Source organism: Bombina bombina, chromosome 2, assembly GCF_027579735.1.
Source record: "Bombina bombina isolate aBomBom1 chromosome 2, aBomBom1.pri, whole genome shotgun sequence".
In the NCBI taxonomy this organism is placed as follows: Eukaryota; Metazoa; Chordata; class Amphibia; order Anura; family Bombinatoridae; genus Bombina; species Bombina bombina.
The window spans coordinates 763583595-763609820 of NC_069500.1; the positions used below are offsets into that span (position 1 = coordinate 763583595).

At 38.9% G+C, this 26226-nt stretch overlaps 2 protein-coding genes across 2 annotated transcripts in view; one reads left to right on the forward strand and one right to left on the reverse strand.

Annotated features, from left to right (window-relative positions):
• The window catches only part of CPAMD8 (C3 and PZP like alpha-2-macroglobulin domain containing 8), a 276510-nt gene extending 271589 nt beyond the window's left edge, over window positions 1–4921 (forward strand). The window contains exon 43 of the mRNA XM_053702891.1: window positions 412–4921. Within this exon, the coding sequence (XP_053558866.1) occupies window position 412 (1 nt within the window). The 3' untranslated portion in view covers window positions 413–4921. The remainder of the gene's footprint in view (window positions 1–411) is intronic.
• A 4803-nt stretch (window positions 4922–9724) lies between these two features.
• F2RL3 (F2R like thrombin or trypsin receptor 3) lies at window positions 9725–21342 on the reverse strand. The gene is made up of 2 exons (XM_053700684.1): window positions 21228–21342; window positions 9725–11040 (listed from the first exon to the last, which is right to left on the reverse strand). Exons 1-2 carry the CDS (start codon window positions 21316–21318, stop codon window positions 9950–9952), a joined length of 1182 nt encoding a protein of 393 aa, XP_053556659.1. The 5' UTR covers window positions 21319–21342; the 3' UTR covers window positions 9725–9949.
• Between the last annotated feature and the right edge of the window lie 4884 nt (window positions 21343–26226).

Consider the following 26226-nt stretch of genomic DNA (forward strand, 5'->3'; position numbering starts at 1 on the left):
TTTAAAAATGACTGACAAGTATTTTAAAATAATTTTCCAAAATAAGCAAAATGAATTACATAGCTAAACTGCCTGGAGCAGCCAACTCCACCCCCCCCCCTTATCAGTGTTTAGACACAGGCATTGTATTTCAACTGAGTTCACAGCTTCTAGGCATGCTCCAGCAGATAATCCCTATGCACTTTTGCATTCTGCTAAAACAACAATATATATTATAGATACAGCCATAGAAGGAAATGTGTAGGGGAGTTAGAGCTTTACAATTCAGAAACTAAAAAGAAAGGGTTAATGGCGAGGCTCTGCAGTATAAATTTGCAGGTAAAGTAATTAAAGTACATATTATTATATTTTGTCTCTACCCCAACTTGTTGTATGTCCCTTTAACTTCTGTTTTCATTTTTTTTTTGGCAGAAAGTGAAGTGGCTTCTGAAAACATGGGTATCTTATAAGAAAAAATGTGACTAAAACACAATAAAAATCGTTTTGTTAAACAATCAAATAGACTGATGTATAGCACAAGAGACACAGATGGAATGGAAAAAAAATAACTTTTGGATGATTCCAGTTTGGTTTGACCTTCTGTTTTATTATTTTACAAACTTTTAAGTGTTGAACTGGAGTGAAAAATAATTCATGTTAAAGAGAGAGATAGTACTCTGCAACAACTGGAAGATTTCACCTTTTCTCTTAAATAGAACCTTAAGAAACTGGTTTATGGGCAACAGAAGATATTTAATCTGCTGACACATCCTTAAGAAGTTGTGTGTTCGTCCCTCCTGCTCAACATTCTATGCTGGGGACTTAAGTCAGACTGACTGAAAATCAAAACAAAACATTGGTTCTAATATAAAAAAATAGCATTTCTGATGGCTAAATATTGTTACATTTTTATTTTATCTATATGAGCTAATATCAGGATTAAAATAATATTTCTAAGGTGTAAAGATATTATTTCCAGTTTCTGTACAGTTAAAATGCATGCTTTTTCATAAATCTGTTAAAATAAAGTGTGAAAACAATTCTAAATTTATATATAAACAATCCATTTAAAAATGACACTGGCAACTCGCAATATATATATATATATATATATATATGTGCATATGTATATATATATATATATATATATATATACAGGTAGCCCTCCGTTTACGCCGGAGTTAGGTTCCAGAAGGAATGGTTTTAAATCGAAACCCAGTTTATAATGTAAGTCAATGGGAAGTGAGGGAGATAGGTTCCAGGCCCCTCTCAAAATTGTCATAAGTAACACCTAATACATTATTTTTAAAGCTTTGAAATGAAGACTTTAAATGCTAAACAGCATTATAAACCTAATAAAATAATCACACAACACAGACTTCACTTGCATTTTTCTGCAAACAGTTCTTTCTATGCATTCCAATCTGGACTGATTTATAGACAGGAAGATCTTGTTCCTTTGAAATCTGCTTGATAGCTCAGGTCTGGTTAAACTGATTAATTTCAGCTTGCTTGGCTTTGCTGCAACATAAGCGGACAGCTCCACCTACTGGCTATTTTAATAAATGCACTGCTTCTCAATGCTTTTCAATAGCAGTCACATGACTGGAAAAAAAGGTTGTTATTCTGAAACGGTGTAAATTGAACCGTTGTAAACCGAGGGCCACCTGTATGTATATATATATATATATATATATATATATATATATATATATATATATATATATATATATGTGTGTGTTTAGAAAAACACATGAATTTATCATAGAACCTTATCTACCATTTTTAAATGAATAACCCATATTTGCAAATATTAGTGAAGAAAACATTTCGTTTTTATATAAATCTTACTCATTTCTGCCACGTCATCCATGAAGGCCAACTTCCTAACATATGGGGGCCTCAGATCAGTATTTTGGAATCTTTAAGGGCCTTGGCTAAATATTTTTGAACCCTTAAGGGCTGCATTTGAATGTATTGCTACACACAAATAATAATATATTTCCTAAAAAAGTCCAGTGGCACAGGGTCTTGTTTAGGTAATGTTGCAGGGTATCCTCTATTTACTGGTCTCCCCTCCATATGGATCTTTTGAGTTGTGCACATCTTGTTTGTACATCACCAGAATTCCCCAAAACACACATTTTTAACTCTGTTTTTTCTTGGGGTCACAAAACTATGGCACACATTCTTAGATTTGCTTTTTCCCAGGGGGCCACAAAAACTAGCTCAAATGGCTGCATGTAGCCCATGGGCTGCCAGTCAGCCATACTTGATTTACATGACACAAATTGATTTTTAGTATATATCTTAGAGCAGTAAAAATGCATCACCTTATTGTGTTGATGCCATCTTGTTAAGTTCCATCAAAGGAAGCAATGGCTTGATTGTGTATAGCTAAAAACAAAGTTGATAAGAAAGCACACAAAGTATTGTAAAATATAGTATGACTACTAATCCCTTAAACCAACCATCTATTTGTGTGAGGGAATAGTTGCTGAAATACTTATATTAGACAATAAAGACATTGTAATTACAAGACTTTTCTACAGTCTAGCAAAAAATTAATATAGTGTGAGACTTTTTGAAAATGTTTTGAATGCATTAAAACCTTGTTTACCCAGGAGCCAGTCTGGACTTGTTACTGTAGTAGGTAAGGCAAGACACTGTCATCATGTTAGTAAAATCTCAATTGAGGTTCAGTTCCTTATCTACAAATCTCTGCTGAAACCACTTAGGGACATATATGTAGCAGGGTTACATGTGTCCTTCTAATTACCAGAATTGGAAAACTTAATTTTTAGACAAAAATTACAGGAAAACTGGGCAAAATATATAATTAAAGTATAATGCAAAGTTGTTTTACTAGAAATAATTAGACATTTAAAAAAAAAATCTCAAAGTGTTTGCTGTCCATTTAAGCCTGCAATATTCAGCTGAGGCTCACTTTCTGCCTTTCTATGCATCAGGAATAATGCAGCACTTAATTCTATTATAGGTTTTTAAATGCTAAACCTGTCATAAATGAGTTTGTTTTCCCATAGAAATAAAATGTCTTACAAGTGACTAAATATGGATTGTATTTAATAATTTACCATTTACAAAGGTTTGATTGATCTGGTTTAGTCACTTTTTACTTAGGTGGCCTGCAGCCAAGCAGAGATATTTGGAAATCTTGAACCAAGAGTAACTTTTAATACCATTAATTTTAAGAGAACTGAGTGTTATAGCCTAGATACCATTATATGGATAACAAATAAAGCAATGTAAATACACAGGGCTCTATTCACAAAGAAATATATTGCAGGTGAAGTGTAGGCGATTTGAAATCTTAGCCCTGCACAATGTATAGTTAATCCTGCATACAATTCAGCTGCAATTCTCCTATTTTAGGTGAATTGTACACAGCATTAAAGGGACATGAAACCCACATTTTTTCTTTCATGATTTAGAAAGAGCATGTGATTTTAAACAACTTTCTAATGTACTTCTATTATCTAATTAGCTTCATTATCTTGATATTCTTTGCTGAAAAGCATATCTAGATATGCTCCGTAGCTGCTGATTGGTAGATGCACAAAGATGTGCATTGCTATTTCTTCAACAAAGGATATCTAAATAATGAAGCAAATTAGATAATAGAAGTCAATTGGAATGCTATTTAAAGTGTCAGTAAACTTTAAAAATAATGTTATATAAGTCTGCACATATTAGCCAAACATGTATAAAACATAATTTCCCCTATTAATTAAAAAAAAAAAAAAAAAACACTGTTTCACAGACCCACTCTCTGCTCTCTTTTTTTTTTTTTAAATTAATTTGGGAAATTATGTTTTATAAATGTTTGGCTAATATAATGTTATATAATTCTGCACTGTTGCAGAATTATATAACATTATTTTTAAGGTTTACTGTCCCTTTAAAATTGTATTCTCTACCTGACTCATGATAGAAAATGTTTGCGTTTAGTGTCCCTTTAACTATGGAATATACAGGGATAACTCAGCTCTTCTTGCAGGAACTACTCACTGGGTTTGGCCCTTCATAAATCATAGTTAATGGCGAGAATTTAAATGTTTAAATTCACAGGCCATTTAAGTCTTAAAGGGGCATTGAACACTAAATACCTTTTTATAAGCATAGTTATTCCCTGCATCCATCTAGTCATGGGTGCCACCATTTTGAAATCTACCTTTCACTACTTTCCAGTGCTGATATGTTTGCACATGTGCAGCAATTCTTCATATACCTGCAGTGCAACTTACGTTCCAAAATGGGAGCACCCATGATTAGAGGGGGGTACATGAAATATATTTATTATTGAATGCCCTTTAACAAATAGAACCCACAGTGTAATTTGCTGACATTAATCCCTGTCTCTTTTGCAGTTAACACACACTCTTTTGTCATTTCCATTATAACTTCCTCTACTTGCCTTTCGTCTCTGCAGCTGTCGTAATCTGCAATTACTCTGTATTCTACATCACCCTCTTCTCTACCAATAATTTAATGTATAAAGTCAATCTGCCACATATATAATATATATATATATATATATATATATATATATCCTACTGTCCAATCAAAAACATGTATATAGGCAAAGTGTTAAACATTTTATTTCATTTTTCTGTTATTGTGACTGAAAGGGGGTTTGTCTTAACACATTGGGAAAACTGTACACACATGGGGTGGGAATGAAGGCGGATGAGACACAATAGCGTTATTTATCTCATTTTTAGCCATCTCTATCACAGACCCATATGTCTTTTTGCAGAGAAAGGGTCAATGACAAATATTAGCAAATTTATGTTTTCTTTTGTCTAAATTTTAAAAGCTTACAATAGAAATTTGTAATAAATGGATGGGATTTTTGTATCTGATAAACAACAATTCTTACACATCCATCATTGTTAAACTAAATAAAGTGTTTATAGACTGAGACTGTTTTTTTGTGTGTATATTATAGGGAAATGTGATGTGACTTAGTTGCTTGAAGTTGTTCATTAGTTGTTTCCTTATGTGTTTTTATATAAACTTTGCTATAATTGACTTATTCTTATATTTTATAAAGTGTGCTTGCTGCCCTGGCATTTGTACATTGATATATAAAAAATTGTTTCCCAGCATGCATGTAAAGTGATGGCAGTAGCTGGACTAGTAACAAAAACATATTGACAACACCCTTATCCAGTACCTCTTCTGCTTTTAAAGGGACATGAAACCCAATTTTTTTTCTTTCACGATTAAGATAGAGAATACAATTTTAAACAACTTTCTAATTTACTTCTATTATCTAATTGGTTTCATTATCTTGGTCTAATTTATTGAAGAAGCAGCAATGCACTAATGGTTTCTAACTGAACACATGGGTGAGCCAATCACAATTAATATATATATCTATATATATAGAATAGATGAAACTTGCACTCACTGGATTTTTAAAAAAGGTGCTTTATTTAGCACAAAAAAGTGACGTTTCGGGGATCAATCACCCCTTCATCCCGGTCAGACCGGTCTGATGAAGGGGTGATTGATCCCCAAAACGTCACTTTTTTGTGCTAAATAAAGCACCTTTTCTAAAAATCCAGTGAGTGCAAGTTTCCTCTATTCTGTATCAAACCGTGCCTGCACCCTGGTAGATGCCTTTTAAGTGAGAGTGCGCTTTCTCTGCTTTATCTATCTATATCTATATATATATATATATATATATATATGCAGCCACCAATCAAAATCTAGAACCTAGGTTCTCTGCTGCACCTGAGCTTGCCTAGATAAACCTTTCAGCAAAGGATAACGAGAGAAAGAAGCAAATTAAATGATAGAAGTAAATTGGAAAGTTGTTTAAAATGGTATTCTCTATCTGAATCATGAATAAAAAAAATTGGGGTTTCGTGTCCCTTTAACTCTGAGATGCATTACAGCTAGGCCTATTGGCAACACCAGCATGCTGAACTAGTAGTGTCACTTGACATACAATAGGAATTAAAAGAGCGACTTTTCCAAACAAAGGCCTGGGGGTCGTAATTCCGCCCCCACTGCTATTTTTCTGGACCTTTACTGTAAATGTATTCCTATTAGTAACACACACAGTTCTCTCCAACAGGCCTCTTTTCTAATATGTTCCTATTTCTGGATCTGTTTATATTTGTAGGTCTGTGGCATATATTTTGCTAAAGATTTACTCTTTTTTTTAAATATAGAAGTTTACTTTTGTCTCCTGATTAATAGAATAAATTATAACTCATTCAATTAAAGAATTTAGACAACCCTAAGATAAACAAATAGATCTATAAAAGGGACAGTCTAAACCTTAGTCATCTTAAAGTCTTACTTTAGATTATGCTGCAAATAGCCTCCGGCACCCCTTTCTATATCAAGCAGCAGGAACAGTAAAAAAATATTTTAAAATTAATATTGTTTCTGGTCACTTTGAAATGGCTGCCAAGCTCCGCCCACTGATGACATCATGATCAGGGCTGCATAATAGGTTCACTAGTAACAAAAGACTCACTTATTAGATTCAACAGACTGTCAATGCTATTCAGCAGAGTGCTTAGATGCAGCCCTGATACGGTATGCAGCTTAATCTAAGGTAACCCTCTAAGATGTCAACTGTCCCTTTAAGATAAATGGAGTAAAATGATTAAAAGTGAAGATAAATTAAGAATATGTATAAAAAAGATAGGTGCATACCGTATTGTGAAAAATAAGCAAAGGAAATGTAAAAATGACTGAAGACATTGAAAATTTTTTTTAAATTGTAGCTGGGGGTAGAGAGGGAGAATCAGTGGCAGTTGGCCAATATGGGCAGCATGGGTAGGGTTGCCACCTCTGCCATGTTTTCCTGAACACTTATGAGTTACACATGCTGCAGGGTATGCAGGGAGGAACATGTATTGTGTTTCTGGACAGCACTATTCATATTCTTCCCTGCAGCATGTGTAACTTATAAGTGTTCTGTATTTTAAGGGACGGGTGGCAACCCTAAGCATGGGGTTAGCCGTACCAAGTAAAATCACCCCAAAAAAATAAATAAGAAGAATAAGAAATGCATTAATTAAATAAAATGTTCAAATTATATGTAATCCTACATAACAGGACCTCTTCAACACCACTCGGCAGCCCACCCTTATAAACTAACACATCCCTTGTTGTAAGAGAGAGCCTTCCTATTGGTTTACAGAGTCTCTGTTTAATTTATTCATGAGCTGTGAATTGGATTCAGCTGCATGTGACTTCCATTTTCCTTGTGTGTAGCAAAGTTATAAACAGCAGAAGTGGGGACATTACAGCTGCAGAGTAAAGGGAAATCTTTAGTATTTATGGAGTCATATCTAGCAGATGTGGGGTTCTCATGACATTGCTCCTTCCCGCTAGACCTTCACTTAAGCCTGTAGTTTAAGCAGCCTTTCATTTACGGGAGTGCTGCTAAAGGCGAGTAGAAATCCCGGACTTTGTTACTTTTCCCTTCCCTACAGCTTTGCTACATGTACTGTATATATATGTTTAAAGTTCTCGTGCAAAACTTAATTACACACTATATTGCACCAGAACTTTAAACACATCAGTGACGTGCAGTGACGTCAGAGGCTGGTGAGGCAGTGGCAGGATACACCTTCATTCTTTAGATATCCTTTGTTGAAGAAATAGCAATGCACATGGGTGAGCCAATCACATGAGGTATCTATGTGCAGCCACCAATCAACAGCTACTGAGCATATTTAGATATGATTTTCAACAAAGGACATCAAAAGAATGAAGAAAATTAGATATTAGATGTAAATTGGAAAGCTATTTAAATTTGCATATGGGTTTCATGTCCCTTTAAATGGTGTCTTGGAAAACTGGTCAACTTAGTAAACATCTGATTTTAGTCTAAAAGGATTGTAACAGAAACTCTTGCCAGATAACACAATGCTTGCTCTGATTATGAGATCTAGAAATCCATGCCCATTAAAATATGTTTAAAACATACTTTTTACTTTAATGCTGCAAATTATGCTTATAGATTCTTTCATTACATAAGGGATGAGAGTCAGAGGGGGAGGAAGAGAGACAGAGAGAGAGAGAAAGAGACCATGGGGGAGAACAACACATAAGAAGAGAGATGGATAGATAGAGAGAGACACACAAACACACAAGGGGGGGGGGGAGCTACAGAGAGTTCAGAAAATTAGTCTATAATTTAGTGTGAAGTACAGAGGCAAGCTGCTAAGTTAGTGGGTGTAAAGTTTGAGTAAACAAAATACAAAAACGACCCTGCTGTAAAAGAGTAAACAAACACTAAACCACATTAATTAAATTATCATTTTCACTAACAGAATCCCTTTCAGTAAAATCTTACTTTAATAAGATGTGGCTGAAACACTGCTCTCTGTGCCTCTTTTCCTGCTCTGCAAGGATTCAGGAAGTGACAGTGGCACATTCCACTGCACTTAGAGGGGAAGAACAGAACGCTCTTTTTCACTTTAGCAAAGCTAGCAGGTTCACAGGACAGCAACAAAATATATGAAACTTGTTTTTTTCCATTTTTATTTTGTTTTATATGATTTAACATCCAGCCCCAACCCTATGTTCCACTTACTAATGCCTCTTGCTGGATTGGTTCAGCCCAAATAGGACTGCCTCAAATAAGCAGTTAATGGGCCATGCAATGATCTTAACCACTTGCATCCAGTAGGTGGCGTGGCATGTTGTGTAATGGGGGGCAGACCTGCTTGTGCCTCTCCATTGCACAACATATAGCTGTGAGAAAAAAAAATGCTGGGGAAAAAAAAATATTTTTTTTTTTTTAAAGCCAATAAAAAAATATATATTTTTGCCCATATGAGAGGTGAAGCACTGCCTCACCTGCCTCTAGTGACTGCACATCACTGAAACACATATATACATACATATATTAAAACCTGAGTCTCGTATATCCACACACAAAACAAATATAAATATATATATATATATATAATTATATATATATATATACATATAATTATATATATATATATATATATACATATACAATATATAGTCTGAATCATAGGGCACTCTACTCATCATTTTGCTGTAAGGAATGCTTAGCATTTCTATATAGAAGCACAACATAATTAACCAGTGCAGTGCACTCATTATCAATATATACTCAGCATCACTTTGATAATGTGATATTTGTTTTTAAGTGTAGTAAAGGTCATGCTTAACTTTAGAGGTACATTGGAGAGAGTGTAGAGGTCATCTTACTCACAGAGGCCGGCACCACCATTAAATATCTACCTTATACATTGCAGCAGCATTATTATTAGTGTACTCATCATTATACAGCGCAGCTTGCTCATTATCAGTGAGCAGATATTCAGTTCAGAATTATTATACAGCACAGAATACTTATGGTGTATGTTTCATGCCAGAGTTGGTGTTTGATTTTAGTTGCCTCTCCAACACAGAACTTCACCAATCGACATTGGGGACAATATTGAAATTTGTAGGGAAACCACAAGAGAGAAGCAAAATGAAAGAAAATACCATGTCCATCAACAACGAATATTTTCTGCAGAAAATAATTATTTGTAAAGCTTTTCATATTGTTTCTCAACCATAGCTATTTTATAATTACATATAATTCATTTTCCTTTTTGCTGTAGCTAATTTTAAATGAATGTAATAATGTCAAATGTTTCAATGAAGCAGAAAAAAATTTAACTTTAAAAAAAAAAAATTTGTTTAGTAAATATTTTTCCCCACACAGACATAGTGTTACACAATATAGTTTATTGATTATAGAATTTTCTGGACACTTTGTACATGTTTTTCTCCTTAGTCAGTAGTCTTTTAGTTGTTCATTTTAGTTTTACAATGCCATAGACAAGAAGCCTTAAAAAAAAAAAAATCACAATCCATGATCCCGTGTATAAAGCATTGTTGAGTTCATTGCTATACCATCTGAGAGTGAAACATATCTGGAGCCAGCGAAACATCACAATACTGAGTGTGAGTGTGAGTGTGACGTGGAGCAGCTTGATGGAAGCATCTCTTTGGATGTCTTGGCAGAGGAAATGGACATCTTGGATCTCCTCCGGAATTGATCCAACACCCTCTCCCTGAACTCTTCTGAAACATAATAATATACAAAAGGGTCTACACAACTGTTGAAAGAACTGATGGCCAAACAGAGCATGTAGGTTAGGTATAGATCACCGTAGGCATGAAGGCATCCCTCAGAGTAGTGGATCAGAAGCACTATGTTGCTTGGTGTCAATAATAAAACTACTATGACCAATACTAGGGCAGTTAGCTTTACTGCATAGGCATATTTCTCCCCGCTCGACATCAGTGCTCGAATGACAGAAACATAACAAAATATTATGATAATCAAAGGCAGAAGGAAACCTAAGGCAATAAGGCAAATAAAATACAAAAACAAGTATCTTGCTTGCTCATGCCTAGGAAGGACATCATGACACAGGATGAGATCTGTCTCTGATAGGGGGTAAGACTGTCGCAATGTGGTCAAAGGCAAGATGGATAAAAAAGAGATGAGCCAAGAAGCAGAGCACATGAATATGGCAAAAAACTTGCTTCGAAATGTCCGTGAGAAAAAAGGATGCACCACTGCCACATAGCGATCCACACTGATGCTCATGAGGAGCAGGATAGTGCAAAATATATTCCCATAAAAACAGCTTGTTAAGGCCCTGCACATTACCTCCCCATATATCCAGTTGTTGCCCAAGAAATAGTAAGAGATCTTGAAGGGCAACATGAGAATAAGCAAAAGATCAGCAACTGCTAGGTTTATCAGGAAGACAGTGGAAGTCATCTTCTTGACCTTGGTTGCCAACACCCAAAGTGCAAGGCCATTTGATGGTAAACCCACAAGGAAAACCACTGTGTAGAGAGAGGGTATGAGCACCACTGTAATGGAACTTCTAAGCTGCTCCCTAGAATGCTCCGAGATGGAGAGGAATGTCTGGTTCTTCCAAAACACTATATCCCCTGGCAGGGATCGTGGACACAGGACATTCTCAGTGAGGCTTGTGTCATTAAGCTGTTCCTCCCCATTATAATCTGTAGGGAAATACAGAATTAGAGGTTAGATTAGCCAAATACAAAAATATATACCTGGATATAAAGAGCATGAAAGGGTATACATGCATTGTGATACAGGACCAATGTAACTATGCCATAAAAACACATAGATCTATCTATTTAACTATCTGTCTGTGTGTCACAATTTATTGATGCATTGAGATATATATATATATATACATATTATATCTTTTTAACATTCACCATCCACATCCTATTGAAATTTAGTATAGCATAGCTGAAAACTATTATAAAAAGGCCTTTTGCAGGTCTGTATATTAAATATACATTTGCATAACACATTTTATTACTATGCTGTAGTTATTCTTCAGTCTCTTGTTTTATTTTTTTAAATGTTTTTTTTTTTTCAACCAATTTAAAATAAAAAGGTATATTGGTAAGACAATATATTCAATTCTTTTAGCTTCCGGCTTTCCTTTAAATGTGATTCTGTGATTTATTTTATTGAAAGTAAAGAAGATTTTGTTGTGATAATAAAGATTCCTGGTAGAATAGACTGAAGCACGACACTCTGGGAGGACTATGTGAGTACAAGGCGACACTACTGTGTTTGGTAGCGTTATTTTGGAAAAGTGACACTGGATATCATCTTCAGAGATTCAGGGTATGGTCTTTGACAAGTTTTGATGCACTATTAGCTTTTTGAACTTTATAAAGGCCCTTATATTCAGTGCACTGAATTTAGTTTTGGTACTGGGAGCTGTGACAGTATTCATGGGTGTATCCATATAAATCATGGCTTGTGACAAGTTTTTTATTGCGCAATAGTCTGTATTGTAAGCTAAATATCTTGCCATAAAACAGGTTGTGATCTGTGCATATCCTAAAAGGGTTAATTATGTAAAATAGTTTGCATAAAAAAATGTTTAAGAAATGTTGGGAAGTATTTTAAAATAATTTTCCAAAAATAAGCAAAAATACTTAAAATAGCTATGCTGTCTGGACACTGTGCTTCACCCCTCTTATCAGTGTTTAGACACAGGCATTGTATTTCCCCTGAGCTCACAGCTTCTAGGCATGCTCCAGCAGATAATACCTATTAATTTGTGCATTCGACCAAAACAACAAGAGATTATGGGGTCGAATTATCAAGCTCCGAACGCAGCTTGATGTCCCTTGTTTCTGGCTAGCCTGCAGGCTCGCCGGAAACAGAAGAAAATAGAAGTCTAAAGACCGCTGTTCAAAAACCTGTCCGCCTGCTCTGAGGCCGCGGACAGCAATCAACCCGATCAGATACAATCAGGTTGATTGACACTGTTTGCTAGCGGCCGATAGGCCGCAAATCTGCAGGGGGCGGCATTGCACCAGCAGTTCACCAGAACTGCTTGTGCAATGCTGAATGCAGAGAGCGTATGCTGTCCGCATTCAGCGATGTCTGTCAGACATGATCCGCTGATCGGATAATGTCAGACAGACATTTGATAATTTGGCCCCATAGATACAGCCATAAAAACAATTTTAAAGGGACATCCCAGACAAAATTTGGAATTTGCATAGATGCATTGTAGTTTTGAATAGAAGCATTTTTGTAATATATATGTATTAGAAAAAAAATGCTTCTAATAAAAGCTATAGCTGTTTCAAAAGTATATTTAAGCATGCTCTGTGCACCAGCATTTTACCATGTGGTAATGACTTACAGGTAGATTACAAGTTTTGCGTTATTGCTTTTAACGCTGAAAAAATAGCAATTTTAGCGTAATGGCAGTAACGCACTATTATGAGTTGTGTCGGTATTGCTATACTGCAAGCATTTTAGCCTGTAACGCAACGTCCATCCTGCACTCAAAAAAATGACGTTTTTGTGTGTGATTTCTATAGCGCCAGTATTGCAGATTGTGCGGTCCGGCTAAAATGCTTGTGTTACAGCCTATACCGACACGATCCATACTGCCATCTGAGAGCAGTAGTTATGAGTTTTGTGTAACAAAAATGTATTAGAAAACTCATAACTAAAATGTTACAATGTACACTAAAACCCATAAACTACATATTAACCCTTAACCGCCGCCCTCTTGCATTGCAAACATTATATTAAATTGATTAACCCCTAATCTGCCGCTTACCCACATCACGACTATTGAATAAATGTATTAACCCCTGGTCTGCCACCCCCGACATCGCCGACACTATAATAAAGTTATTAACCCCTAATCCACCGCTCCCCGACATCGGCAACACTATAATAAAATTATAAACCCCTAAACCTCTGGCCTCCCACATCGCTGCCACTAAATAAACCTATTAACCCCTAAACCTCCGGCGTCCCATATCGCTGCCACTAAATAAACCTATTAACCTCTAAACCTGCGGCCTCCTACATCTCTGCAACTAAATAAACCTATTAACCCCTAAACCCGGGGGACCCCCACATCGCAAAACACTAAATTAAACTATTAACCCCTAAACCTAACATCCGCCTAACTTTAAATTAAAATTACAATCCTATAATATAAAAGGCCAAGTGTGTTTGTCCAAAGCTGTCATGCGCAGTAGAGACTGCGTGAGGACAAACACACCTGACCTTCAACAGACTGACCTGAGTCGCATCTGTGGCTGATCGGTCGTGACAGGGAGCGGGGCCGGACGTGATGCGGGTGTGTCGGTGTGGGCTGGGCGTGACTCGGTGTGGTGGGGCAGGGCTGGGCGTGATGCGGGTTGGGTCGGGCGGGGCCAGGCGGCAGACCAGCTGTGAAAGAGAGAGCTCAAAAGAGGGGGGATAGAGCGAGAGCAAAAGAGGGGGGATAAAAAGAGCAAAAGAGGGGGAAAAGATAGCAAAAGAGGGGGATAGAGAGAGCAAAAGAGAGGGAGAGAGACAGTAAAAGAGGGGGGGGAGGGAAAGAGCAAAAGAGAGGGAGAGAAAGTGTGGAGAGAGAGAGCAAAAGAGAGGGAGAGAACAGCAAAAGAGAGGGGGGAAAGAGAGCAAAAGAAGGGGGAGAGAGAGAGCTAAAGAATTGGGAGAGAGACAGCAAAAGAGAGGGAGAGAAACAGCAAAAGAGAGAGGGGAAAGAAAGCAAAAGAAAGGGGAGAGAGCGCGCAATAGAGGGGGGATAGAGAGAGCAAAAAAGGAGGAGAGAGAGACAGAAAAAGAGAGGGGGAGAGAGCAAAAGAAAGGGGGGGAGAGAGCAAAAGAGTGGGGGGAGAGAGAGAGAAAGAGAGGGGTGAGAGAGAGAGCAAAAGATGGGGATAGAGAGAGCAAAAGAGGGGGGATAGAGAGAACAAAAGAGAGGGGGGGAGAGAGCAAAAGAGAGGATGGGGAGAGAGAGCAAACGAGAGGGGGAGAAAGAGAGCAAAAGAGGGGGGATAGAGAGAGCAAAAGAGAGTCAGAGAGGCAGCAAAATAGAGAGGAAAAAAAAGGTGGGGAGAGTAAAATAGAGGGGGGGAGATAGAGCAAAAGAGAGGGGGAGATAAACAGCAAAAGAGAGGGGGGAAGAGAACAAAATAAAGGGGGGAGAGAGAGAGAGAGCAAAAGAGGGGGGATATAGAGAGCAAAAGAGGGGGAGAGAGACAGCAAAAGAGAGGGGAAGGGAGCAAAAGAATAGGAGGAGAGAGAGAGCAAAAGAGGGGGGATAGAGAGAGCAAAAGAGGGGAGATAGAGCAAAAGAGAGGGGGAGACAGAGAGCAAAAGATGTGTCATAGAGAAAACAAAAGAGGGGGGATATAGAGAACAAAAGGGGGGGGAGCAAAAGAGAGGGGGAGGGAGCAAAAGAGGGGGGATAGAGAGAGCAAAAGAGGGGGGATAGAGAGAGCAAAAAAGAGGGAGAGAAAGCAAAACAGGGGGAGAGAGAAAAAAAAGTGGGGAGAGAGAGAGTGAAAGAGGGGGTTAGAGAGAGCAAAAGAGAGGGAGAGAAACAACAAAAGAGAGGGGGAGGGAGCAAAAGAGGGGGGATAGAGAGAGCAAAAGAGGGGGGATAGAGAGAGCAAAAAAGAGGGAGAGAAAGCAAAACAGAGGGAGACAGAGAAAAAAAAGTGGGGAGAGAAACAACAAAAGAGAGGGGGGAAGAGATCAAAAGAAAAGAGAGAGAGAGAGCAAAATAGGGGGATAGAGAGAGCAAAAGAGAGGGGGGAGAGAGAGCAAAAGAGAGGGGGAGAGCGAGAACAAAAGAGAGGGGGGAGAGAGAGATCAAAAGAGAGGGGAGAGAGAGCAAAAGCGAAGGGGGAGAGAGAGAGCAAAATAGAGAGAGGGGGAGAGAGAGAGCAGAAGAGAGGGGGAGAGAGAGCTCAAAAGAGGGGGGGTAGAGAGAGAGCAAAAGAGAGAGAGCAAAAGAGGGGGGATAGAGAGAGCAAAAGAGAGGGGGGGAGAGAGCAAAAGAGAGGGGGAGAGCGAGAACAAAAGAGAGGGGGGAGAGAGCAAAAGCGAAGGGGGAGAGAGAGAGCAAAATAGAGAGAGGGGGAGAGAGACCTCAAAACAGAGGGGGAGAGAGCAAAAGAATGGGGGGAGAGAGAGAGCAAAAGAGGGGGTTGAGGGCAAAAGAGGGAGAGAGACAGCAATAGAGAGGGGGAGAGAGCAAAAGAGAGGGGGGGAGAGAGAGCAAAAGAGAGGGGGAGAGCGAAAACAAAAGAGAGGGGGGAGAGAGAGATCAAAAGAGAGGGGGAGAGAGCAAAAGCGAAGGGGGAGAGAGAGAGCAAAATAGAGAGAGGGGGAGAGAGAGAGCAGAAGAGAGGGGGAGAAAGAGCTCAAAAGAGGGGGGTAGAGAGAGAGAGCAAAAGAGGGGGATAGAGAGAGCAAAAGAGGGGGGATAGAGAGAGCAAAAGAGGGGGGAAAAGAGAGCAAAAAGGGGGATAGAGAGAGCAAAAGAGAGGGAGATAGACAGTAAAAGAGGGGGGAGGGAAAGAGCAAAGGAGAGGGAGAGAAAGTGGGAGAGAGAGCAAAATAGAGGGGGAGAGAGCAAAATAGAGGGGGGGAAAGAGAGGGGGAGAGAGAGAGCAAAAGAGAGGGGAGAGAGAGATAGAGAGTACAAAAGAAAGGAGGAAAGAAACAGCAAAAGAGAGGGAGAGAAACAGCAAAAGAGAGGGGGGAAAGAGAGCAAAAGAAAGGGGAGAGAGAGAGCTAAAGAATTGGGGAGAGAGACAGCAAAAGAGAGGGAGAGAAACAGCAAAAGAGAGAGGGGAAAGAAAGCCAAAGAGAGGGGGAAGAGAGAGAGAGCAAAAGATGGGGATAGAGAGAGCAAAAGAGGGGGGATAGAGAGAACAAAAGAGAGGGGGGAGAGAGAGAGCAAAAGAGAGGGGGGAGAAAGAGAGCAAAAGAGGGGGGATAGAAAGAGCAAAAGAGAGGGGATAGAGAGAGCAAAAGAGAGAGAGAGAGAGGCAGCAAAATAGAGAGGGGAGGGAGGAAAAAAAGGGGGGAGGGGGAGAGTAAAAGAGAGGGGGAGAGATAGAGCAAAAGAGAGGGGGAGATAAACAGCAAAAGAGAGGGGGGAAAGAAAACAAAATAAAGGGGAGAGAGAGAGAGCAAAAGAGAGGGGATATAGAGAGCAAAAGAGGGGAGAGAGACAGCAAAAGAGAGGGGAAGGGAGCAAAAGAAAGGGGGGAGAGAGAGAGCAAAATAGGGGGGGATAGAGAGAGCAAAAGAGGGGGGATAGATAGAGCAAAAGAGAGGGGGAGACAGAGATCAAAAGATGTGTCATAGAAAAAACAAAAGAGGGGGGATATAGAGAACAAAAGAGAGGGGGGAGAGAAAAATAGAGGGGGAGAGAGCAAAAGAGTGGAGATAGAGAGAGCAAAAGAGAGGGAGATAAAGCAAAACAGAGGGGGAGTGAGCAAAAAAGGGGGGAGAGAGAGAGTGAAAGAGGGGGTTAGAGAGAGCAAAAAAGAGGGGGAGAGATAGAGCAAAAGAGAGGGAGAGAAACAACAAAAGAGAGGGGGGGAAGAGATCAAAAGAAACGAGAGAGAGAGCAAAATAAGGGGATAGAGAGAGCAAAAGAGGGAGAGAGAGACCTCAAAACAGAGGGGGGAGAGAGCAAAAGAAAGGGGGGAGAGAGAGAGCAAAAGAGGGGGGAGAGCAAAAGAGGGAGAGAGACAGCAAAAGAGAGGTGGAGAGAGAGCAAAAGAGAGGGGGGGGGAGAGAGAGCAAAAGAGAGGGAGGGAGAGAGAGCAAAAGAGAGGGGGAGAGCAAAAGCAAAAGAGAAGGGGGAGAGAGAGATCAAAAGAGAGGGGACAGAGAGCAAAAGAGAAGGGGGAGAGAGAGAGCACAATAGAGAGAGCAGAAGAGAGGGGGAGAGAGATTGCAAAAGAGAGGGGGCAGAGAGAGCAAAATAGAGGAGGAGCATAGAGAGAGAGAGCAAGGGGTGGAACCACTGTACTGCAAAAAAATGGCCCGTGAACATGGGCTTTAGGACTAGTATAACTATATTTAAATAAATACCTACCTGTGAAATAAAAATAAACCTAACATTAAGCTATAAATTAACCTAACCTTACTATTCTAATAAAAAAAAATACTATACCAAATAAAAAATCTAAATTACAAATTTAAAAAAACCTGACTACGAGAAAAAATAAAAAATCTAAAATTACAAAAAATAATAAACACAAAAAATAATAAACGAAATTATCAAAAATAAAAAAAATTACACCTAATCTAATAGCCCTATAAAAATAAAAAAGCCCCCCCCCCCAAATAAAAACACCCCCTAGCCTACAATAAACTACCAATAGCCCTTAAAAGGGCCTTTTGTAGGGCATTGCCCTAAGTTAAACAGCTCTTTTACCTGTAAAAAATACAAAGTCTCCCAACAGTAAAACCCACCACCCAACCAACCCCCCAAAATAAAAAAAACTAACTGTAAAAAAAACCTAAGCTGTCCATTGCCCCTAACGGGGCATTTGTATGGGCATTGCCCTTAAAAAGGCATTCAGCTCTTTTTCAAATTGCCCAAACCCTAATCTGAAGGAAAAAAAACACCCCACAAAATAAAAAAAAAGACCTAACACTGACCCCAGAATATCTACTCACGGTTTCTGAAGTCCGGACATCCATCTCCATCCAGGCAGCAAGAAGTCTTCATACAGGCGGCGACATCTTCATCCATTGCGGGGGCATCTTCTATCTTCATCCCGGTGGAGCGGAGCGGTGAAGACATCCAGCGTGGAGCATCCTCTTCATACGGTCCCCGCCGTACACTGAAGCTTCAATGCAAGGTAGCCGTTTCAAAATGGCGTACCTTACATTCCTATTGGCTGATTTGATTCTTCAGATTCAAATCAGCCAATAGGATGAGATCTACTGAAATCCTATTGGCTGTTCAAAACAGCCAATAGGATGAGAGCTACTGAAATCCTATTGGCTGATTTGAACACTGTTGGTTACTGTTGGGGGGGCTTTGTATTTTTTTATGGGTAAAAGAGCTGTTTAACTTAGGGCAATGCCCTACAAAAGGCCCTTTTAAGGGCTATTGGTAGGTTATTGTAGGCTAGGGGGGCTTTATTTGGGGGGGGGGGCTTTTTTTATTTTTATAGGGCTATTAGATCAGGTGTAATTGTTTTTATTTTTGATAATTTCGTTTACTATTTTTTGTAAGCTTAGTGTTTTTTATTTTTTTCGTAATTTAGTGTTTATTATTTTTTGTAATTTTAGATTTTTTTTAATTTTTCTCGTAGTGTTAGGTTTTTTTTAAATTTGTAATTTAGATTTTTTAATTGGCAGCATTTTTTTTTATCGTATTAGAGTAGTAAGGTTGGGTTAATTTATAGTTTAATGTTAGGTTTATTTTTATTTCACAGATACGTTTTTATTTATTTAAATATAGTTATATTGTAATTTTAATTTAAAGTTAAGGGGGTGTTAGGTTTAGGGGTTAATAGTTTAATTTAGTGTTTTGCGATGTGGGGGGCCGGCGGTTTAGGGGTTAATAGGTTTATTTAGTGGCGGCGGTGTGGGAGGCCAGAGGTTTAGGGGTTAATAACTTTATTATAGTGTTGGCAATGTCAGGGAGCGGTGGAATAGGGGTTAATAACTTTATTATAGTGCCAGCTATGTTGGGGAGCGGCGGAATAGGGGTTAATAACTTTATTTAGGTGTTGGCGATGTCGGGGCGGCAGATTAGGGGTTAATAACTTTTATTAATGTCAGCGATGTTGGGGTGGCAGATTAGGGGTGTTTATACTTGGGGTTTATGTTAGGGTGTTAGGTTTAAACATAACCTTTTTTTCCCCATAGACATCAATGGGGTTGCGTTACGGAGATTTTTCATTCCGCACTTCAGGTGTTATTTTTTTTTTAACACTCCACATTGATGTCTATGGGAGAAAGCACCCCTTGGATTTTGTGTGGTATGTAGCTTAATGCCACCATATCGCACGCACATGGAGGCTTTTCAGTAACTCGTAATGGCAGCGCTATGGAGAGTGAAAGAACGCAACTTTTGTGGCGTTAGTTTTGCACCCTGTTTAGGGCAAAACTCGTAATCTAGGTGTTAGTTTGTTAATTACTGACATGATACAAGCCCCACTGGTACTCTGAGTAGCTACAATATTTATAATGCTGGTGCACAGAGAATATCTAGCTATGCTTCACATGCAGAGAAAATGTTAACACTAAAACAGTAATAACTTTTACTAGAAGCATTTTTGCTAATACATGTATATTGCAAATATGTTTCTAATAAAAGAAGTAATTCATCTATGCACATTTAAATTTTGACCGGAATGTCCCTTTAATAGGTTATGAACCACTGCTCCCATATTATGTATTGAATAAATAAACCATGTTATGTCAGCTGTGAGCACCCAAATTCTGGCAGCAATGTTTGCAACATTATTTATAGCAATGTTATACATAATTACAAACACTGCTGCCATAGACTGCTATAGACACGTGCACGCTTCAAAACTCCTTTCAACCTACACAGGTTTAGTCTTCAACAAATTATACCAAAAGAACAACGCAAATCTGATAATATAAGTAAATTGAAAAGTTGTTAAAAATTGTACGATCTGTCTGAATCATGAAAATTGCATTTTTACTGTCCTTTAAATTAAGTTGTTTTTTTTTGCTGTTGTTTTATTTATACTGATATAACTTGTAGCATCGAATTGATTACACAACATTAGAATTTTGTCAGCACAATACACAGCTGAATTAAAAATATTGAAAAGATTTTGATTTAAATCTTTTTTTCATTGACAGCAATAGAAAATTACCGTTTTGTATCAAGAAATAAGGAGAGTGAATGAGAGTATGTGTATACGTGTGCGTGTGTATGTGTCTGTGCATGTATATGGGAGTGTGTCTGAGGGTGCGTGCTTGTGTGTGCCTGTTCATATATGTGTGTGCTCGTGAGTGTGTGTCTGTGCATATATGTGTGTGCTTGTGAGTGTGTGCCTGTGCATATATGTGTGTGCTTGTGAGTGTGTGTCTGTGCATAAATATGTGTACTCATGAGTGTATGTCTGTGCATATATGTGTGTGCTTGTGAGTGTGTGTCTGTGCATATATGTGTGTGCTTGTGAGTGTGTGTCTGTGCATATATGTGTGTGCCTGTGAGTGTGTGTCTGTGCATATATGTGTGTGCCTGTGAGTGTGTGTCTGTGCATAAATATGTGTGCTCATGAGTGTGTGTCTATGCATATATGTGTGTGCTCGTGAGTGTGTGTCTGTGCATAAATATGTGTGCTCATGAGTGTGTGTCTGTGCATATATATGTGTGCTCGTGAGTGTGTGTCTGTGCATATATGTGTGTGCTCGTGAGTGTGTGTCTGTGCATAAATATGTGTGCTCATGAGTGTGTGTCTGTGCATATATATGTGTGCTCGTGAGTGTGTGTCTGTGCATATATGTGTGTGCTTGTGAGTGTGTCTGTGCATATATTATGTGTGTGCTCGTGAGTGTGTGTCTGTGTATATATGTGTGTGCTTGTGAGTGTGTGTCTGTGCATATATTTGTGTGCTTGTGAGTGTGAGTCTGTGCATATGTGTGTGTGCTCGTGAGTGTGAGTCTGTGCATATGTGTGGGTGTGCTCGTGAGTGTGAGTCTGTGCATATGTGTGTGTGCTCGTGAGTGTGAGTCTGTGCATATGTGTGTGTGCTCATGAGTGTAAGTCTATGCATATGTGTGTGTGCTCGTGAGTGTAAGTCTATGCATATGTGTGTGTGCTCGTGAGTGTGTGCACGTGTGTGCATTAATGCTGAATACAAATATTACATACCATCATACTCCTGTGTGGCAAAAGAGTCTCCCCAGAGAGCCAGAAGAAGCAGAGAGACAGAGAAGTTTAGCAAACATCCAGATGATCCCATGATAGTGCTAGAAGTAAGTTTGTGCTAGAGATGGATTTAATAACAATAGTGCACTTCCTGTCTCTGCACATTTTCTAAAGGAAACCATGAAGGAAATAATGTTTTTGAAGGGGGAGGGAGAGCAGCATCTAAGCTCCAGATGTTTATAGTGACTTTTTAAGGAGGGGGTCAGGAACAGTAAAATAATAGTCTATGTGAAAGTATGCAGGGACTGATGGTGACATAATCATTACTTACTAGCACTAATGACATTAGGCACCATTTTCCTTTAAAAAAAAAAAAAGAATGTTGCAAAGCTGCCATATTGATGGCTAATCAATAGTACAATAGGTTTTTGATATAAGGAAGGACATTAAAAGGACACTAAACCCAAAATTGTTCTTTCATGATCCAGGTAGAGAATACAATGTTAAATAACATTCCAATTTACTTCTATTATCTAATTTGCTTCATTCTTTAGATATCCTTTGTTGAAGAAATAGCAATGCACATGGGTGAGACAATCACACAAGGCATCTATGTGCAGCCACCAATCAGCAGCTACTGAGTCTATCTAGATATGCTTTTCTGCAAAATATATTAAGATAATGAAGCAAATTAGATAATAGAAGTAAATTAGAAAGTTGTTTAAAATTGCATGCTCTTTCTAAATCATGAAAGGAAAAAATGTGGGTTTCATGTCACATCAGTTTCTGTACAAATGATAATAATAGTAATGATACAGACTGAACAATATGAGGAAGTGTAATTATTGGGCGCGATCCGATATACGGCGTAGTTTTCAGCACAAGCGAGGGAACCCGCGCCGCCCGTAGTTTCACCTCACAAATCGGGGTATTACATATAAGGCGCCGGCAGTTCCTAAAGTGCCGTAAGTCGGACAAACTAGCGATGTCTAGAAATAAGCGTAACTACACATATCTGGAGTCGCCAGTGACTTATGGCACTTTAGAAACTGCCTGCGCCTAAAAAAACTAACTAAAGTATAAAATCTCCCGTAACTGTCTAACACGCCTCCCAAACATCATCCCGACACGTATACCCCTATATTCGCAATCCCCCCTCTCACTCCTAATAATAAATGTATTAACCCCTAGACCGACAACCCCACACAACGCAATAAGCCTAATTATTAACCCCTAAACCGCCATAGCCCACACCGCAATAAACCTATCCTAGTATTAACCCCTAAACCGCTGCTCCCGGACCCCGCCGCCACTAAATAAAGTGTTTAACCCCTAAACCGCCGCTCCTGGACCCCGCCGCCACCTACATTATATTTATTACCCTCTAACCTGACCCCCCTACACTGCCGCCACCTACATTATATGTATTACCCTCTAATCAGATCCCCCTACACCGCCGCCACCTACATTATATTTATTACCCTCTAATCTGATCCCCCTACACCGCCGCCACCTACATTATATGTATTACCCTCTAATCTGATCCCCCTACACCGCCGCCAGCTACATTAAATATATTAACCCCTAATCTGCTCCCCCTACACCGCCGCCACCTACATTATATGTATTAACACCTAATCTGATCCCCCTACACCGCCGCAAGCTACATTAAATATATTAACCCCTAATCTGATCCCCCTACACCGCCGCCACCTACATTATATGTATTAACACCTAATCTGATCCCACTACACCGCCGCCACCTACATTATATGTATTAACACCTAATCTGATCCCCCTACACCGCTGCCAGCTACATTAAATATATTACCCCCAAACCTAAGTCTAACCCTAACACCCCATAACTTAATTATTATTTAAATAAATCTAAATAATATTAATATTATTAACTAAAGTATTCCTATTTAAAACTAAAAATTTACCTGTAAAATAAACCCTAAGATAGCTACAATATAATTAATAATTACATTGTAGCTATTTTAGGATTTATATTTATTTTACAGGTATATTTGTATTTATTTTAACTAGGTACAATATCTATTAAATAGTTAATAACTATTTAATAGCTACCTAGTTAAAATAATTACAAAATTACCTGTAAAATAAATCCTAACCTAAGTTACAAATACACCTAACACTACACTATCAATAAATTAATTAAATAAATTAACTACAATGATCTAATATAAAATACAATTAAATAAACTAAACTATATTACAAAAAAACCCACTAAATTACAAAAAATAATAAAATATTACAAGAAATTTAATCTAATTACACCTAATCTAAGCCCCCTAATAAAATAAAAAAGCCCCACAAAATAATAAAATGTCCCTACCCTAAACTAAATTACAAAGTAACCAGCTCTTTTACCAGCCCTTAAAAGGGCTTTTTGCGGGGCATTGCCCCAAAGTAATCAGCTCTTTTACCTGTAAAAAAAAAGCAATACAATACCCCCCCAACATTACAACCCACCACCCACACACCCCTACTCTAAAACCCACCCGATCCCCCCGGAAATAAACCTAACACTACCCCACTAAAGATCACCCTACCTTGAGCCGTCTTCACCCACCCGGGCCCAACTCTTCATCCGATGCGGGCACAAGTGGTCCTCCAGCCGGGCCGAAGTCTTCATCCAAGCGGGGCAGAAGAGGCCCTCCATCTGGCCGAAGTCTTCACCCAATCGGGGCAGAAGAGGTCCTCCATCCGGCCGAAGTCTTCATCCAAGCGGGGCAGAAGATGTCCTCCATCCGGCCAAAGTCTTCATCCAAGTGGGCAGAAGAGGTCCTCCATCCGGCCGAAGATTGGATCAGCCAATAGAATTGACGTCGCAATCTATTGGCTGATCCAATCAGCCAATCGAATTGAACTTCAATCCGATTGGCTGATTCAATCAACCAATTGGATTTTTCCTACCTTAATTACGATTGGCTGATAGAATCCTATCAGCCAATCGGAATTCGAGGGACGCCATCTTGGATGACGTCATTTAAAGGAACCTTCATTCGTCGTTAGTCCGTCGGCCGAGGAGGATGTTCCGCGTCGGAGGTCTTGAAGATGGAGCCGCGGATGGATGAAGACTTCGGCCAGATGGAGGACCTCTTCTGCCCCGCTTGGATGAAGACTTCGGCCGGATGGAGGACCTCTTCTGCCCCGCTTGGATGAAGACTTCGGCCGGATGGAGGACCTCTTCTGCCCCGCTTGGATGAAGACTTCTGCCCGGCTGGAGGACCACTTGTGCCCGCATCGGATGAAGAGTTCGGCCCGGTTGGGTGAAGATGGCTCAAGGTAGGGTGATCTTCAATGGGGTAGTGTTAGGTTTATTTAAGGGGGGATCGGGTGGATTTTAGAGTAGGGGTGTGTGGGTGGTGGGTTGTAATGTTGGGTGGGTATTGTATTGCTTTTTTTTTACAGGTAAAAGAGCTGATTACTTTGGGGCAATGCCCCGCAAAAAGCCCTTTTAAGGGCTGGTAAAAGAGCTGGTTACTTTGTAATTTAGTTTAGGGTAGGGAAATTTTATTAAAGGAAAATATGAAGTCGAGTTGCGGAAGGTAACGTTCCCCACTGCCGTAATCTGTTTTGCATGAACTGCACACTTAAAAGAAGCTTGACACTCACACTGTGAATATCTTAGTAATGCATGAACTTCCTTCATTTATACAAGCGTGACACTTACACAGCTGACTTGCTTTGGACTGGCTTGTTGATAATAATGATTGTCCTTTGATTTGTTTAACCGACAACCGCTGACACAGTGTGTTCTCTATCTGGAGGATTACCTGACTTTTTGCTCTACGTACACCTCTGAACTGGCTATTATCTAAGGCTGGGACTTACTGATATATATTATCTCAAACAAGCATGCTTTTGTTTTGTTTTAAGTATCAGCGCTGAATACTAAGATTATGATTTTGTCTATATGGCCAATTAATATGCTTTTTTAGCTGCGGCCCAGTTTGATGATTTTTTTACTGGGATAGTATATAGGAAGTTCTTTGTGTATGTATGTTGAAGGACTGCTCTGGGTGTGCTTGAGTTTTGTGTATAATATGATGTTCCTTTTTAATGCACCTGGTCATGTTTATATTTTCTCAGTTCAGATATGAACTGTGTTAACATAATTGAATAAATAAGTGTTTGCTGACATTTAAAAGAGTGCTGTATTCCCTGTCTTTTTATAGGACCACTTAACAGGGTATTTGTCCTACTTTTCTCTTTCTTGTAGTACTTCTAGAATAAGTTTTTTTTTGGTTCAGACCTCTGGACAGCACTTTTTTATTGGTGGATGAATTTATCCACCAATCAGAAAGAACAAAAATGGTCCGGCATCTAAACTTACATTCTTGCATTTCAAATAAAGATACCAAGAGAATGAAGAAAATTTGATAATAGGAGTAAATTAGAAAGTTGCTTAAAAATTCATGCTCTATCTGAATCACGAAAGAATACATTTGGGTTCAGTGTCCCTTTAACTAGATGACAGGTGAAACAATCAACTGATGGGTGAGAGCAGGTTAGTAACCATGGTTACTGAACAGCTGATTATTTCACCTGTGCCCTAGTTCAGCTATAATGAAAACCTGGCCTGTTAGGGGTATTTGAGGACCGCAGTTGGAAAACACTCCTTTAGATCATCGGGTACAAGATGTTGAGTCTATGTGTTACATTCACTAATCTCTCCCTAGAGATTCCAGTTTCTACATTATTATTTGGCTCTCATTAACCCATTAATTACAGTTTACATCTCTCTCAACTCTTTAGTAAATTATATTCATATAATAAATATGTAACTGAGAGCACGGAGAGGGCCCTTATTGAATTTACCTATGTATTTGGCCTTCGCTTACTTAAGAATGAATCAAGATACCATGAACACTCAGCCTTCAATCTGCAAGGGTACCAATATGTACCTATGTTAAAACGTTTAGCGGGTGTACCTTTGAGGGTACTGTCCCAGTGACAAGCTGTTGTACCCCT

Bases quoted from the DNA above. Each gene is read 5' to 3' on its own strand.
- F2RL3 (XM_053700684.1), bottom strand. From the start codon at position 21,318: ATGGGATCATCTGGATGTTTGCTAAACTTCTCTGTCTCTCTGCTTCTT. The intron at 11,041-21,227 runs GTATGTAATATT...ATTTCCCTACAG, and splicing joins TGCCACACAGGAGTATGATG to ATTATAATGGGGAGGAACAG.